Below are 18,366 nucleotides of genomic sequence, written 5' to 3'. Positions count from 1 at the left end.
TCCCCGCCCGCCCCCGAGGGCCGCCCGGCGCCGCTCCCCCAGGCCGTGACTCAGGGCTCCTCCCCACCCGTTATGCCCGTTACCTGCATGCCCGGCGCCCCTGGGTCCACGCCAGTGTCCAGCACTGCCAGTAGCACCCCCCGCCCATCGAAGTCGGGGAAGCGGGCGAGGAAAGCAGCGGCGCCGGTCTCCTTCTTGGGAAGGAGGCCGTGGAAAGGAAACGGCTCCTCCGTGGCGGCAGCCATGTCGGGAAGGGAGTGACGGGGCCGCCTATACACACGAGCGCGGCCGGCAGCGGTGGCTGTGGGGGGAGGACAGGCTAGACCGGCGGGAGGCGCATGCGCCGTGCAGCACCACCAATCCCCGGGGAGGCGTACCTTCTCGCGGCCCGCAGAGCGAGAGCGCCAGGGCTAAACCGACCAATACGGTCGCGTCGGAGCTGGGCGGGGGGGAGGGGGCTCTCGGTGGAGGCAGCCAATGAGAGAAGCGACGTGCTCCACGCACGGGACGGGCAGCCGGGCCCGAGGGGCTGCTGCGGGAGCAGAGCACGGCCGCGCGGGGCGGCGCGGGGCGGCGCGGGGCGGCGCGGGGCGGCGCGGGGCGGCGCGGGGCGGCGCGGGGCGGCGCGGGGCGGCGCGGGGCGGTGCACTGCACTGCACGAGTCCCCGGCGGCCACGTCCTGCGGTGACGGGGAGAGCAGGGCGGGAGTCCCTGATGTTCGCCGAGGGCACATTCGAGCTCCGCTTGCCCAAGGGCGGGGCGGCTGCGGCCTCTTCGGGATTCGGTCACGCCTCACCGCTGTTGGGGAAAGGGACCTGGGGGTCCTGGTGGACAGCAGGATGACCGTGAGCCAGCACTGTGCCCTTGTGGCCAGAAAGGCCAATGGCATCCTGGGGTGTATTACAATAGGTCAAGAGTTCTCCTTCCCCTCTACGCTGCCCTGGTGAGACTACACCTGGAGTATTGTGTCCAGTTCTGGGCCTCTCAGTTCAAGAAGGACAGGGAACTGCTGGAGAGGGTCCAGCACAGAGCCACAAAGATGATGAAGGGAGTGGAACATCTCCCGTATGAGGAAAGGCTGAGGGAGCTGGGTCTCTTTAGTTTGGAGGAGACTGAGGGGTGACCTCATTAATGTTTATAAAGGGTGAGTGTCACAAGGATGGAGCCAGGCTCTTCTCGGTGACAACCAATGGTAAGACAAGGGGTAGTGGGTTCAAACTGGAACACAAGAGGTTTCACTTAAATATGAGAAGAGACTTCTTCTCTGTGAGGGTAATAGAACACTGGAACAGGCTGCCCAGGGAGGTTGTGGAGTCTCCTTCTCTGGAGACATTCAAAACCTGCCTGGACACATTCCTGTGTAACCTCATCTAGGTGTTCCTGCTCTGGTAGGGGGATTCGACTAGATATTTTGAGGTCCCTTCCAACCCCTAACATTCTGTGATTCTGTGATGTGTCAGTGCTGCAGCATGGGGGTGCGCAAAACCCTCCCAAGTCAGAAGCAAAGCCAATGTTCCAACATTGTCGGGGATGAAAACCTGTTCCGTGGTTGCTGTGCCTGCGGGAGCGTTGTGTCTCCATTACTGTGGGGTGACGTGGCTTTTGTCGTGTGTAGCACGGGACTTTGATGCTTGTGCAGCTGTTCGGCAAAGAGGAAAATTACGAAGACTACCTAAAGGCTATGGCGAGCTCCTAATAAAATTTTTGGTGAAGAAATTCAAGGGAGAATCTCAGCTTTGAAGAGGGATTTTGAAGTTAGTTTCTAGCCTCCGTGGCTGTGTGTAAGCTTACAAAGAAAGCTGAGCTTGTAAGGAACCGTTACAGGAAAAAATGGTGTTTTTACACATTGGGGACCGGGCACCTGACCCCAGCCAGGGGAGGACTGAGAGACATCTGACTATGACTCTTTAATGTAAAGCAAAGTCTCTTTGAACTAATTCCAGAATGTGAACTGATTCCTGTATTTAAAAAGTTAAACTAGGGGAAAGGGTAGCCAAAGAGTCAGGAATCCATATTTTAAAGAAATCAATAAGGGGAGGGAGTTGTTAGAATTAGATGAATGAGATAGGTAAGCTGCGGCAGGCCTCAGTTAGTCTGCAAACCCTGCAGTACCCAACCAATGGGGAATAGGAGAGGGAATTTGCGGCCGGCATTTGGGGGGGGGATATAAGCAGGGGCTTTTTGCCCTGTTTCCTGGACTTACCATTAGGTAGGACACCCAGTTTTGCAAAATCATTAATAAAATAGGCTTTGCCGAGAGATCCTGCGTGAGCCTGTTATTTTGGCAAGATGATTGTTTCCTACAAACTGTCGAGTATCTGAACTCAAACATCTGCAGAACTTCTTTCAAAAAGATGTTTATAGTGTCTGACACCTGGCTTTTTAACCATTTTAGCCAGCAATAGGGGTACAGACTGGTTGGTTACTTGGGTATCACTTTGCTTTCTTCAGGCAAATTTCTGTTCAGAGAGTTATATTGGGGGAAAAAGGTGAAATTTTTCTGAATACATTAATATGTTAACTGTAAAGCAAAGAGGATTTTGGCTTTTGAGAATTTTCTGTCTGTATAATGGTTTTGTTTCATGGGTCTGATGAGATTATTACTGAATGTTTGTCACACATTTATCTTCATTGAACTAGACCTCACATTTGTTCTTTCTTAGCAGAAGCGTGGGGGTATCTGCTAGCAAATAGTAGTATATTTTGCATTTTCCACATTTTGTGGGCTACCATCAGCAGTCTCTTGCAGCTCATCAATGGCTTTAGAGATCTATGAATTTTTATGGAAATAAAGTTCCAAAATAAACCTGGAGAGCAGTGCCTTAAAAATACATATTATTAAAAAAAAAAAAATCAAAGCTGTACCATATGTACTTACTGTGTAACTCAACCTGCTTCCCTTTTTGGTTTTCAAATAGCAGTCAAAATTTTACATTTTGATGTGTAGATACCATATGCTTGACTTCCTTAGAATACTGCTGGTGTCTGACAGACATACTCAGATTTTTAGAATTACCTAAAACGTGGAGTGATCTTACTTCAGGGGAGAGAATTATTCTGACAAGGTGGTTATTCACTTTTTTAATACTTAATTCACTGCTCATTTGAGTTCAGTTTTCTTTCTGTGTATCATTGCTAATGCATCGCAATGGGAGGTGCTTGTATTTCTGGCAGCATATTCAAATCAACAGAAGTCTAATACATTATATTGCTATTCTATTTTGAGACATTAAGCTACATCAAATTCTCAAAATGTTTCGTACCCCATTCGGTAAACAAGCTGTATGTTACAATTTGGAAACATTTATTACAAAATTTGAAAATTTCTGCTCCGTTCTGTTGCCTTTGTCTTAGAGTTATACCACAAACAACTCATCTAATTAGCAGGTACCTAAATTGTATGCATATGTACATCTCAGTGATGTGTACTGCCAAGTAGCAGGGCAGGTTCTGCAGGAAAAATCAAGATTTGAGGAAGGTGTGCCAAATGTCTTATAACAGACTTTAAAGGAATATCATGAAAGGAGAAAGCAAACCTAATTTCAGTTACAGTCTTTAGGACATAACCATGCTGTATTAAATGTATGAGTACAATTGCTGCATTTAGGGCATAGGGTTAAGTTTGTGCATCTTACGGAGCCTTTGCAGAACTGAACATACAGAGATTTGTGGAATTTTACATTAAGTTCTGAGCTTTTCAGGTTTCTTGTGTTTAGTTTGCTTACAGAGCTTGTTACAATAATTTTGCAATGTATTTATTTTATGATGGTAACATGCACACTCAATGTTGATTACTTTTACTGTATCTAAGTTTCTGTATTTTGATAAATAGAGCTTTATTTTGCTCTGAGTAATACTGTTGCTGTTGCCCAAAAGTAAAGGCAAAAGTAGAGCTGCCATGTTAAAAACTCAAGAGTTTGTCACAAAACTTCTTGAGACAATATGGTTTGGTCATTACATTGATGGTTTAGCCTCTCTCAGGATCTAAGTTTGTACAGCAATTCATCTGGGTTTGCTGCGTTAAATAGATTCACATCTGCATATTAAGGATCATTTCAGCTGTTTGTATCTGAGTCTGGGGGCTGAGCCAAAGTGAAGGAGTAAGGAGCTGCTGGCACATCCCAGGACTTGGGTTTTCAGAGGTTCATACAATTTTGTAGGTCTCTATGAAAGCGAGGAAAACCAGGGCTGCTTGTTCCCCTAGCGATCCTTCCTCTACTGTGCAATGTGCTTTAGGTCTGATACCATGTGGATGTCCTCAGTTGGCTCCATGTCTGTGGGCAGGTGATGCTCCACCGGGATTCTGCTCTGAATGCTCCCAATACGAATGCGCTTCTGGGTCTGCTGGGAACCAGCAAAGCTGCTTCAGTCGTGACAGCCCTGAGCAATTCCCCACCTTGCTCGTGGGTTGGGCCTGTCAGGACACAGGCCCGAGCCAACCATCCCCTTTGATTTCACATGCAGCCCTAACGTGCCTCAGATAAGGAAGGCTGGAGGTATGTCTTCTGCCCAATGTTACACCTGAAAGTCAGGTGCTGGGAGTCAAATCTCTTTTCTGTCTGAGCTTGCACCTTTCTGCAGACTAAATGCTTTACCTGCTGCAGGGTTCTTTCTGAGTCAAGCATTTCTGTTTTGGGTGGAAGCATCCCAAAGTGAACAGGAGACAACATGACCTAATATCCTGCTAACACAAGCGTTGACATGGATGGAGATATACTGGGGGCTTCATTTGTTCTCTAATTGGCACCAAATGATTCCATGCAAAGTATCAAGTAGAGCTGAGCACTAGAGTTCTTTAAATTTTAGTTGCAAGCAATTATCTTAGGTTACAGATTTCACCCACTCAGGTCTTTTTTCAAGCCTGCCTCAGTTACAATGTGTTGAGAGGAGGAATGAGCCTCCCAGTTAGACTGGGAGAGGAGGTGTTTGATCAAATCACGTTAGGCAAGGGAGGCACTTCAGTATTCTGACTGAGTTCATTAATTACCGAGGTGTTCAGTAGAAACTGCTTCTCATTCCCACCTGATGAGACCAGGTTAGCTTCAGTATTTAACTTCTAGGTTATAATGAGGATAGATGGTCCTTGAATGAGATGGATGTCAAGATGTACCTAATTTCTGCTATTGCCTTTTGTCTTCCTTCCCTTCACACTGGCTTTTGTTATTCCCATGTAAGTGTAAATAAAAATGAGTTCTCCAGAAGCAAGTTTCCTACTCACCTCCAGTGTGATTCTTGGCCATTGTCTCTTGTTATTCTGCTTCCCTAGTCACTTGTGCTGGTGTGGCTTCATGGTGGAGCAGATCAAGGAATAAATCTGGCTGAAGACTATCCCACAAAAGCAGCTGGGAGCATTTACCTGGGACAGGTTCTTGTGCTACCTCCATCATGCTTGTGCTGGTGCAGAGTGGAATGGTCCCTTGCAGAACAGTTAAATACACCATGGGATGACAGCACTGCACAGGGAGCCCTGACCACTGTGCATGGTCCACAGCACACTCTGGCAGGGAAGCTGGGTTTACTGGATCAAGATTTTGGTTACCAGGCCCTGTACTGAGGCTACCACAAAGTGCCTGGGTAGCTACAAGCCTAAGTCTTTTGGTGGATCCATTTCATAAGGATTTTCAGAGAAGGTTCAATCCTAGTACTTTTTTTCTTTGATTAGTACAAAACAGTTCAGCGTGGATGAAGGTATCAGATATACACAGTGTGCACTTTGACACTCTTCACAGAGAGAAAAACATGTACTTGTCTTTTAGTTTTGATAACAAATCTTCCTTTGTGGAGAATGTATCTTCAGCTTTGTCTTTATGAAGTTATGTACGTGACCTGGTTGGGTCAGTTTGACATGTTCATTCCTTCATAAATGTAAAACAAGGAGATCATTGTATACGTACAAAATGATAAGATCATTAATCAGCAATGGCTGGCTGTTACTCTCTCACTTAATCATATATAAAATATGCATGTCAGAGTTAGCAGAAGCTAAAATTAATGAATCTTTATTGTTCTCCATCACAGACTCTTGAGGCCCAGGTGAAGGTTTTAGACTACATTGTTGTTTACAAAATTATTAAAAATTGTCTGAAATGATATCAGTATGGAGAGCTATTCATGTATTGCTTTAAACACTTTCTCAATAGTGCTGCTCAAAAGAACTGATTAGTCCTGAGCATTTAAGAAAGTGGGGTTCATTTAGAAAGACATGAGCCTCAGCAAAAACCTCCTGCTGAAGTTCAGTACCAGCTGAAACTCAAACATCTGGTGATCTTCTGTGGCAAATTATTAATAGGTTGCTTTTAAAAAACAGTAATGTTTCTTGAGTTTGCCTTTTTTCCTTTTTTTTTTCCTTCTTTTTTTTTTTTTTTTTTAAATAGAAGAAGTAAAGAAGAGTATCACACTCTGTGACAAATGCCTACAATGAAAGAAGGCTCAGATGGACAAGAATGATGAGCTCAGGGAAGACTATAAGGAATGGCCACCAGTTATTGTAATGAAAGCTGAACTTGGCACAAAGGGTGTTGAAGGTGACCTTTGTTTTAGATATCCAGTTGCACCACTGGGGTTTTGAGTTGTGTAAACAGCCTTGCTTGAGATAATTAAGGGAGAGAAACAGCATGGGTGGAGAAGTGTGTAGGCGACTCAGCCAAACCTGAAATTTTAAAAGCTGAACAACCAAGAAAATGAACTTTGATGAGAGCAGCTGACTTGAGCTGGTTTCAACCCACATATTCCTCCCTGGAAACTGGGATGCCCAGTGTCATAACAGTGAGCATAAAGGGATTGGTAATGGCAATTGGGTTTGTATTGTGATCCAACTCTGTATTGCAAGTGCTGTATTGCACTTACTATTTTAGTTCATTACTGGATCACTTGCTAAATCAAAATCTTGTGTAACATCAAATACCTACAAAAAAAGAGATTTGGTATTAAACATTACACCCCCCTTGTGTAGAAAATCTCAAAGAACCTGCTCAGACAGTATTGGGCTGTGACACATCCCCAGTTGAAAGAGCCTTGAGGACTACTACAGGCCCTCAACACAGCTGGCAGTTGACCCTATAGGAAGCATTCCTTTCCTGAATGCCTAATTCAGAATCACCCAAATCATTGGAGGTTGTCTTCCAACAGCAGTGTGATTTTCTAGAAATTCGTCTTTCCTAAGAAAATTAGATGTGTTTTTCCACACATGGGGGAGATGAGACAGACGCTTAAATGTAGTTCTCTCATTAACTTACAGCTGAGGTTTGCAATGGTATAACAGAGAATGATGAGGAATCAGCAGATGTCGCCTCCATGAGACGTTTTTTTTAGCTGGAGACCATTCAAAGCCAAGATAATGTGTCCTGTTCAAAAAACATGCATGAAACTGAGACAGCCATCCCTTCATTGGGTAAATGTATGAGTTCAGGAGAACAATCAATGAGATGGTGAATATAGATGACCAAAGCTGGTTTGGTTTAACATAGATGTCACCTTCTTCCTTCATGTAGTTTCACGCTGATTCTTGTTATATTACATTTCTGCAATCACAGGACTGCTGTGTTAATAGGGTGATCGCCGAAGCAGTCAGCATTGCAACAGTGCTTATTCTGTTACATGAAAGTCACTTTGGGGTTTTTAGGCTTTTAATTAGTCAGATTTTGTAAGACACCACAGCTTTGTTTCTTTTTAAATTTATGAATGCAAATGTTCTTGTGCAAGTAACATTATGTTGCAGCTTAACCCCAGCCAGCAACTGAGCACCACCCAGCCACTCGCTCATAGTGCACCCTGCAATGGGATGGGGAAGAGAATCAGAAGGGTAAAAGTGAGACAACTCCTGGGTTGAGATAAAGACAGTTTAATAAGTAAAGCAAAAGCTGCACATGCAAGCAAAGCAAAACAAGGGATTCATTCACTGGCTGGCATGCCAGAGGGCTGTGCTGCCATCCAGCAAGACCTGGAGAGGGTGGAGAGTTGGGTGGGGAAAAATGTAATGAAATATAACAGGGGCAACTGTAGAGTCTTGCGTTTGGGCAGGAACAACCCCAGGTTCCAGTATAAGTTGGGGAACAACCTATTAGAGAGCAGTGTAGGGGAAAGGGACCTGGGGATCGTGGTGGACAGCAGGATGACCATGAGCCAGCGCTGTGCCCTTGTGGCCAGGAAGGCCAATGGCATCCTGGGGTGTATTAGAAGCGGGGTGGTTAGTAGGTCGAGAGAGGTTCTCCTCCCCCTCTACTCTGCCCTGGTGGGACCGCATCTGGAATATTGTGTCCAGTTCTGGGCCCCTCAGTTCGAGAAGGACAGGGAACTGCTGGAGAGAGTCCAGCGCAGGGCAACAAAGATGATGGAGTGGAGCATCTCCCGTATAAGGAAAGGCTGAGGGAGCTGGGGCTCTAGTTAGGAGAAGAGGAGACTGAGGGGTGACCTTATTAATGTTTATGAATATATAAAGGGTGAGTGTCACAAGGATGGAGCCAGGCTCTTCTCAGTGGCAACCAGTGGTAGGACAAGGGGTAGTGGGTTCAAGCTGGAACACAAGAGCTTCCACTTAAATATGAGACGAAACTTCTTCTCAGTGAGGGTAATAGAACACTGAAACAGGCTGCCCAGGGAGGTTGTGGAGACTCTTTCTCTGGAGACATTTAAAACCCACCTGGACACATTCCTGTGTAACCTCATCTAGGTGTTCCTGCTCTGATAGGGGGATTGGACTAGATGATCTTTTGAGGTCCCTTCCAATCCCTAACATTCTGTGATTCCCATGTACAGGCAGGTTCAGCCATCTTCAGGAAAGCCGGGCTCTATCACGCATCACAGTTACTTGGAAACACAAACACCATCCCTCCAAATGTCCCCCCTTCCTTCTTCTTCCTCCAGCTTTATATGCTGAGTATGACATCACATGGTGTGGAATATCCCCTCAGCAGGGCTATTGCTGACTCTCTTTAAGGCCATAGAAACAATCATGTGACAACCCAGACTGACAAGAGAAAAAGAAGCACAGGAGAAAATTACAAGGTCCTGTACAACCTAATGGCCTTTTGTTTTCTGTTTTCCTGTGGGTGACAAAGAACAGCGTAACCTATGCTGTTCCTGACTTTTATGGTCCTGTTGTCTCAGCTTTTGGTGTTTTATATAGAGGTGCAGACTTCTGGTATGTTTTCTGTTGAGATTCCCATCAGCTAAACAGTATCACAGGCACACTGTGCTAACTGTATACAGCATATGGGCCTTTAACAGAATTTCTTGAGCAGTACAAGGCTAAAATGACATCTAGAATTAAGGAAAGCATTTAACAACAGAAAGCTTGAATGATACCTGAAACCTTTTAGATCGTTTTTGAGTTTGAATCCTCAGACTTTTTTTCTGTTTGTTTGTTTTCTTCAAGTCGCTCTCTGTTTCCATTTCTTAATTACTCTTCAGTTTTCCCAGAAAGCAAAGATGTGGCTAAACAGGAATTTAACAGAAATTTTTAAATCCATTGGTACAGTTTTGCTGAAAGAACAAACCCCCAAGAATATCCTGGAAAGTTTTTGACTACTTCCAGGAAATAGTTTTTTTTTTAAGAGCTGCAAAGGTCCTTTCAGGAGTTAATGAGGACACTGGGCTCCCCAGAGGGATTCCCCAGATTACTTCACTAAAACCCAAAGACTATATTTCAGAAGCTAAGAGTGCCCAATGAGTCCATCTGATCCAGTATCCTGTCTCCCAGCAAAGCCCATTAGCAGACACCAAGGGAGGAGTAAGATCTTGGAAAAAAAAATATATTTGTGGGTAATCTCCTAGACTTCTAGTATTTTCAGCTTTGGGGACTTCCTGTACCTGATGAGGCTTTTCTGTTTAGTAACCTTACATGGATCTGTCTTCCAGATACCTATTTAGTCTCCACTTGAAACTATATGTTGGCGGTGATAAGCTTCCAGCTATCTAGTATATGGTTTTTCTTTTTATCTGGTTTAAAAATACGAGAAACTATAAGCTATGTGTTTCAGACTCTGCAAACTCTTTAAAGACATAGCTGGAGGTATAATGACTGGAATGTGTGATTTTTTTTTGCAAAATATAAAAACAACACCCCCCAGTCACTGCTTTTAATAGAATGTCATAAATTAGATATTTGTTCAAGTTCTCCTCTAGAGGGCAGCAAACATTCTGACCTAGAAGTTGTTCGTGTTTCTGAAGGGTGTGATGAAGAATATCATGAATTTGAGTTAGGCCAGGGTTAGCTTGCCCCTTGGCCCCCATGGTTCAGAGTACAGCTCCACTTAACACCTCTACAGCTTTTATACCAAAGGACAAAGCCTGAAAGGTTAACTGAAAACTACAGGGTGTGAAACCAAGGCTTCACCTTATAAACCAACTGAGATCAGAGTAACTGAGAAGTAGAAACATATCCTACACTGCATAATCTCTCCACTGTTTGTAAGGTCAGGTGAAAAAAAGGTTGACATCCACTAAAAATGAAGTAGTTTTCTTTTTCTGTGCATTGTTGCAACTAATGCCACTCATGTGTGATGAAGTTTTAAATAAACTTCTAAAATATGACTTTGTCATAATGGAGGGCAACCAAAGGCTGTGTGAGAAGCTCAAGTGCCTTTGACAGGTCTGGTGATTCACAAGCATATTCACGCTCACCCAGTTAGGACAAATGACATCTCTGGCTGTGTCCTGTCTCGTGTGTCTTTGCCATGGACGTGGTGCTATGCCTTCAAACAGAGGAAAGAAAACAGATACAAACAAGACAGCAAAAACTACTTTCTGGATCTGCCTATATATTTTTTGTGTGTCTCCCATGTGGCTTCATTCTTCAGTGCTGTCTCATGCCGCAAGACAACTAAATGCAAATTATTACAGTGGCCAGGAAGTCTGCGACAGGTTTCAGGGAGTATTTCTGCACCTCAGTGCAACACCTGCTCTTGCTCCTTCTTGTATTGGTGCCACATGCTGCATCAACAGCGGGTAAACTCTCTTAACTGTCATATCAAATTCAGTGCAAGCTGAAAAGGAACAACCTTTCTTTCCTCATCCATTTGTTAAAAGAGCTATCAAGTACAGTGTGAGCTAGTGTTATATTTACTACTGAAGATAGCTGTGCCTTTGTGTAATCTTTGAATGAAGCTAGATAAAAGAGTAAATTAGACAAGCCTAAGTGTAACAATGCTGCAAATGCACATTGGCATGTCTCATTTTACTGTTGTGTTGATCTTATTAATAGAAACTCTGTGATTCACAACTATTCTCTTTGCTTTTGACACGGAAAGTGTGCCTGACCCAGGAATGACCTGCTTCCCTTGAATTTATTTCTTGTACTGGAAAACATAATGCCCTCAAACTTGGAGTCCGATGTAGAGCTCCCAGGAACAATGGAAGGAGTTTGATTTTCCTCTGCTCATTCTGTGGCTTATTTCCAGCTCCCAGAAAAGCTATATGTCATTCTCAGTATGGTGTAGCTGGTTTGTACTGAACTGCACTCTATAGGAGTTCTCACAGTCTTGTAACAAGGACATAAACTCTGGATATGTTATCCAAATCCCATACCCCAAATCCCCAAGTAATTTACCTATACTTAGGTTCTCCACTTGTGATCATATTGGTCAGTTCATCATAAGGCAGAGGAAATTTGAGGAAGGGATCCTCAAAGAATATCATGTAGACCAAAAGAATGAAACGTGCTGATGTGAAAGGCAGTGGGTGTTGCATGTTGTCCTGGTTGTCTTTCCTGGAAGGTTTGTCCTCAGAATTAAGGAGACAGCGTTGTTCTATATGATGTGTAGGGTAAACTGTGTCCAGGTTGGTGAGAGAGTTATGATTCAATATTCCATCTATCTGTATGGCTGGATTTACTCCCATCGCTTTCTCAGATAGCTGACTTCTGTTAGCAGCTATTTCAGCTTCTTGCCTGTCTGTAACACTGTTGTTGAATCATGTGGCGCCCCCTCCTGCCTGTGTCATCCCTTGAAGAGAGGCCAGTGGACAAGATCAGCATCAGATGAAACATCAGTTCATCGCGTGTAGGCCTTGGCCAAGGAGCAGAGCTACTCCTTGTCCGTACCTAGTGGGACATCCTCAATGACTTGTTGCTGCTGATCGGTCTTCATTGGGAATTAAGGCACAGGTGGCCCCTCATGAAGCAGTCTGTAAGGCCAGGTGCCATGGTAGGTGACTGCAGGGGGAGCTGGGGAAATCAGTCCTCTGGAACAGTGGCCATGGAGCCCCCATCTGATCTTTGGGAAGTTTACGTCTTTTTTCCCAGGCAGGTCTCTCTTCCACCAGAAGAACAACTTATCCTGGCTAGCCAGAAGAGGAAAGGTTTTTGTCTTTATGCTCTGGCGTGCCCTGAAGGACTAGCTTAATAAAAGGTTGTATATCTGCTTGCTGTCATATACAGCGAGCCTCAGGATGATGCTTTTGCTTTAAAAGGTATACAAACCTCAAATCTTTGAAATTTCTGCCTATATTGCCATTTTACATGTCGCACTTGACTGCATTCATAAATGGCATCATCCCATCCTAAAATAAAAAAGTTTTCTTTACCCATATGAGTATCTTGGAATGCCTTCAGAATTTCCTCTCCTTCCCTCCATTAGTGTTGTAGCATTTTTTGCTCTGTCATCAGTCACAACTGTGTTTTTACACAGATGAATTTTCATCTTCCTTAGATGGATATTTAAAAAACTTATTAAGATGCATACAATTTAAATAGAAAATTATAGCATTGGATATTTAATATACAAAATGCCTTTCGGGTTAGCCATGCAAAGCAGATAGAAATACAAGGTGGTTCAAAAAGGTAGCCACAATTTGAAATCAGTATCCCTTTGAAACACCCTGTAATTACCTATGTGACCACTAGATGTGACTATTGCTCTATGTAAACATAGTGGAAGCCTCATTCATTGCTACAAGTTAAGAAGTTACTGTCCCTTAGAAAACTATGTGGGACAACTTCATCACTTTCTAGTGTTGTGTCCTTAATTCCATACATGGAATTCAGCATTTATTTTAAAATTACATCTTAAAAGTTGTAGAGCAATGAAAACACATTATTTCATTATTCTGAAGTCTTAACAATTAGATCTTTGTATTAGAAGAAAAACATTTTCTAGGAAAAAAAAAGTTGGTAGTAGAAAAATAAATTAGTAGATCTTTGCCTGGAAGATCTGCTAGATGCTCTCTGATTTAATGCTCAAAATATTTCATGCTTCACATAAAACCGGGAAATAAGAAAACATGCTTTTTCAATTGCCAATTTATTTCTTCCAACTCCAAAATAACCCTTAGGCCTAATTTAAAATAAATTCAATAAATGCAATTATTTTTTCCCATATCACACCAGTGGGATGCCTAACACTTATTTGTCCTGTCCAGATAGCTACCTGAAGATGTCTCCTGGAGTCAAAGTCTTATCCTTGGCCATGAATTTGAGAGGAATGCAAATATTATCAGGAAAGTGGAATTGCATAGGTGAATTGCAAGTCATTGTGAGATGAAAACCAGTTCAGAATGGGACTCCAAGACTTTTGAATCCTCAAAAATAAAGGATTTATATTCTGTGAACCTGAAGAGATTGTGATGCGTGGGCACAAAATACCATTTTTCTAAGTCAGTGCAGATGGTCCACAGGTTTTAAACTGTTTTGTGTTGACAGAAAAGGTGGAATTTCAGCGAATATGAAATTTACGCCTATTGTCTCTTAACCTCCCACCGCACACCACTTTGGAGAGTCTGACTCTCATCTCCTTGATGACCTTCCCATAGGAATTAGGGAGTCTGTGAGGTGTCCCCAAAGCCACCTCTATGCCAGACTGGAGAAACTGCCTGCCCCAGGCTCTCCTCAAGGGTGCTGCTACAGCCCTGACCATCACCAAACTCACCGCAGTTTATCCATATCTTCCCTGTATTGGGGGGACCCAAACTGACCACAGTATGTGTGAGCAGAAGGGGGTCATCAATGCCTCTCCCACCTCCTGGCTGTGCTCCTGCTGTTGGCCATCTCTGCTGCCAGTGGATACTGGTGGCTCATGTTCAAGTGATTGGTTAGAACTGGGAACACAGCACAGAAATAAGTTTTCAGCTCTTTAAACTGCAGGGAGTCATAAGTGAGTTCTGCAGCATCTGTGCTGGGATATGTGCAGGTGCCTGGAGAAGGGGATGTGGCAAAGTAAGGGTTTTCAGATAATATGAAATAATTCAGGGAAATGAGGGCAAAGGAACATTGTATCTTATATATAAGATACATTTATGCATATAAGATACATTTATATTTAGATTTATATATAAGATACATATACATTTATGCATAAGATACATTTATATGCATATATATGTACATGTACTAAAAAATGTCATTTTGGATTATTGTGGATGCTTTGATGAAAACATCAAATCAGTGCTTGACAGAGGTTAACAAAAAATAAATATTAAGAGTTATTAGCAGAAGGTATGGAAAATAAGACAGAACATCATTATGCCACAGCTTCATCATTTATTACATGCAGTTCTGGTTGCTTCATCTCAAAAAGTCAAGAACACAAAAGGCATCCAGACAGGAAAAGTAGGAGGGCGGAACTGGAAAAATTTCAGAGAATAGCTACAAGGATGAGCAAGGAGAAATTGCTGAGAGCAATGGCAGACAAGTAACGGTTTTGGGTTCCTAGGCTGGTACTACAGTAGGTTTTCCAGCCTGCTCTTCCCCACATACACCCCCAAAGAAAGTACTGTTGATGCAAAAACCTTTCCCCAAACTCATTCAGGTTATTGCCCAGGTCGTGCAATTTGATCTGACAGAATTCTGGCTGGCAGCTTCAGCTACTGTTATGTTGGTATTCTTAGATGTCTGAAAATGTAATGTTCATAGGGTTAAATAGTGTCCTGCAGGAGAGATAAGTAGTTACATTGCAAAAGCTGTACCCAAAAGGGGCAGGAGTCACTTCGGTGGTGTTCGCTGCTGGTCGGAAGCTTGGGCAAAAAGAAATGCTGTTATTAACCCATTGATAAAATCAATAGCTTCTTCCTGTTTTATGAACTTGCTGAAAACTGGTTTGTGTTTCTTTGTTTTGGTGAGTTTTGTTTATGTGTGTGTGTGTGTGTGTTTGTTTTATTTTTTGTTTGCTTTCTAAGTGTCCCATTGAGGATCTTCCAGCTTTGTGTGCTGTGAAGCCTGCTCTGTTACCGAGTGAGGATTGTGTCCTTTTCTGCCAGCAAGAGAAAGAGCTGTAATCCTACCATTTCCCATAGTATTTCTCCATCCTTTGACATCCTTTGACGCCCTACTAGAATTGAAGTGATTCACCACCCAGGGCAGCTTCCCATCTGTGAAAAATGTTATAAGGCCTGAATGAATTATTTAAGCACTGCTGGACATTCAAAATATGGAGGGCTCATCCCCTGGAGCAGCAGAACTCGGGTGGCTGGTGAAATGGCTCAGGAAGAAAAGCGAGGCACATTCTGGCTGTGTTGCAGTGGCTGAGGACTGCAACCTTCCCCTAGATTCACGCTCAGATTTCAGCCTGTGGACTCATGGCTCGAAGCTGAAGCACAGGCACGTGGCACCTGTCCAACTTGCACCATGCAAGCAGGCATCACGCTCCTTAGTCAAGTGGCATCTACCAGAGATCAGTGTGGACATTCTGCTTGCCTATTCGTAAAATCAATTAATAGATGTTAAATGAACATTTCCTAACCGTGAGACCTCAGGTGTGATTCCTTTTCAGTCAGTCTGGAGTATTTAATATTCAGTTTCTTGGCTTTTAAAATTAAGCATGAAAATTTTGGCTATGCTCACCACCTGCAAGAGCCTAGGTGACTTCACATACCATTAAAATCTGTGTCAATTGTCCTGATGTTAACCGTGTTCAGAGTCCTGCTCATCACCTTGACTTAGTCTCATTGTTTATATAAAATATATGATCACCTCCAATGTCTTTCATGTGCTTTAAGAGAGGATCCTTTTCTTTTTTGATTAACCTTATTATCTCTTTCTTCTCCCTGAATTTTCCAGAAATTGCTGAGAGCAATGGCAAAGGATAAGAAAAGCCAGAAAATTACAACAAGCTGTGCACTAAAATGGATCTCTTAAGTACTTTTATTTGGTGCCTAAGGTTACGTAATTTATGTTCATTGAACATAAAAGGCCTGATTTTAAAAACTGCTAGCCAGTCACAGCTTCCATGGATCGTGAGACCATCACACGCACAGTAAGACACATTTGGGCAGGCAGGTGGTAGCTACCAATCTCAGTTTTCACATTACACTCCCAGATGGAGGATCTATCCATTGAGGATGTCCACGGTTCTCTTAAGAGTAAGTAAAATTGCTTACCTGTCTCTCAGTGGATCCAAGAAATGACAGAAATCAACTGTTTTTCAAAATTTAATGTTGCAGGTCACTAGATCTCTGGCTGTGGGATTTCACAGGAACCATGCCTTTTGGAAAGAGTGCCACGGGAAAGCAATTTTTCCCAGGCCCCAAGTTCTGCTCTGTCAAACTTATGTAGCTCAGCTTAGCAGCACAGCTGGAGAGAAATAATATTTGGAATGCATCCATCCAGAAGTATTCCAGATTCTTTCCCTCAATGATCTACAGTCCATTGCCTCAGCAAGGCAAATTACCAAAAAAACATCAGAAGTGTCACAGAGTTCCATCACTTCCAGTCTTGTGTCCATGGGTAGGTGAAAGAAAAGAACCAGCTGAACAACTCAGCTCAGCAGGAGCCCCAGGAGAAGAGCTGTTCTCTTCAGGTCAGAAATGTGTGAAGTGTTTCATGTATAACTTCAAAGAGTCAACATGAAATTGGTCATACACCAAGAGGCCTCAGTTCTTCATCCTCTGTAGAAAAAGAGACTGGCATGGTGTAGCAAAGAGGGAACAGATGGTTGTTCCTTCCCAACTATGAACTGGTAACTACCAATGCTGCACTGTAGAGATTTTTGTTTAGGCACTTGTAGTAATGGAGAAATATACCAGCAACTGCTTGTTTAGCATGTCTGGGATGGCCAGCTCCTCATGTTGCTACTAACCTGTCCCAGATGAATTTGTGATACATCTCTGAAGCCCTCTTCTCACTCAGCTCCCTTCTTGTCTAAGCCAGGCTGGCACCACTGCCTGCTCTGTGCGGCTGGACTCTAAACTTCCTCCCTAATTCATTGGGATCTTAGTTACTAATACCTACCTTGGTACTTACGCAGCACTTGAATATTCAAAGCGCTTTACAAATATTCTCCAATTAACTTTGAAGTGTTTTCTGGCAGCATCATAAAGAGTAGAGGTTGAAAATGCATAGAGATAGAAAAATGCTTTACCCATGACAAATTTCAGAATATTCAAAGACAGGGGCATCAATCGCTTCCGTTGGAGACTATTAGGAAAAGTGATCACCAACACCTATTAGGACCATCCCTTCTTCTATTCCCTACCCTCACTCTCAAAAAATCTCCCAGGATTTCACAAGATGTCAGCTAATTAGATATTGGCATGTGTCTGGACCAGCCTCTGTAATTCCTCTTCTTCCTTCTGGCTGATGGAGTGTCATCTGTGCTGTAATTTGACTAACTGATAGTATTCTGTCTAATTATACAGCATTAAAGAAAAGGATTAGGGAAAAGAGGACAGTGAGCAAAGCAAAGTTGAGATATCTTTCAAAAACTGCTTAGAGGAGTTGCGTGAATAGCTAGAACCCACAGAACCATAGAATGGTTTGGGTTGGAAGGGACCTTATAGATCATCTAGTTCCAACCCCCCTGCCATGCACAAAGACACCTTCCACTAGACCAGGTTGTTCTAAGACCCATCCAACCTGACCTTGAACATTTCCAGGGATGGGGCATCTACCACCTCTCTGGGCAACCTGTGCCAGTGCTTCACCACCCTCATCATAAAGAACTTCCTTATATGTAACATAAAACTTTCATTTTAAAGCCATTACCTCTTGTCCTATCACAACAGGCTCTGCTAAAAAGTCTGTCTCTATCTTTCTTGTAGGTACTGAAAGGCTCCAATAAGGTCATCCCAGATCCTTCTCTTCTCCAGGCTGAACAACCCCAACTGTCTCAGCCTGTCCTCACAGCAGAGTTGTTCCAGCCCTCTGATCATTTTGGTGGCCTCCTCTGGTCCCTCTCCAACAGGTCCATGTCTCTCCTGTGCTGAGGGCTCCAGAGCTGGACACAGGACTCCAGGTGGGGTCTCACCAGAGCGGAGCAGAGGGGCAGAATCACCTCCCTTGACCTGCTGGCCACGCTGCTTTTGATGCAGCCCAGGATACAACTGGCCTTCTGAGCTGCAAGTACACGTTGTTGGCTCATGTCCAGTCTTTCATCCACCAGTACCTCCAGTCTTTCATCCACCAGTACCTCCAGTCCTTCTTCACAGTGCTGCTTTCAGTCC

The 18,366-nt window shown here is 43.5% G+C and overlaps 1 protein-coding gene across 4 annotated transcripts in view; it reads right to left on the bottom strand.

The window, feature by feature from the left end:
* The window catches only part of TPP2 (tripeptidyl peptidase 2), a 52,189-nt gene extending 51,859 nt beyond the window's left edge, over nucleotides 1–330 (bottom strand). For 3 of the 4 annotated variants that reach the window (XR_011738562.1, XM_065829693.2, XM_065829694.2), the window contains exon 1: nucleotides 84–328. Coding sequence is in view for 3 of the 4 variants with exons in the window: in XM_065829693.2 (XP_065685765.1) it covers nucleotides 84–245 (162 nt within the window). In the remaining variant the exon portion in view is untranslated. Of the gene's footprint in view, nucleotides 1–83 lie in introns of all 4 variants that reach the window. The other variant, XM_065829691.2, reaches the window with a different exon arrangement.
* Between the last annotated feature and the right edge of the window lie 18,036 nt (nucleotides 331–18,366).

The sequence above is a fragment of the Patagioenas fasciata genome, chromosome 1 (genome assembly GCF_037038585.1).
Source record: "Patagioenas fasciata isolate bPatFas1 chromosome 1, bPatFas1.hap1, whole genome shotgun sequence".
Lineage (NCBI taxonomy): Eukaryota > Metazoa > Chordata > Aves > Columbiformes > Columbidae > Patagioenas > Patagioenas fasciata.
Note: the sequence above shows the minus strand (reverse complement) of the source record. Positions and strands in the feature narration are given on the sequence as shown.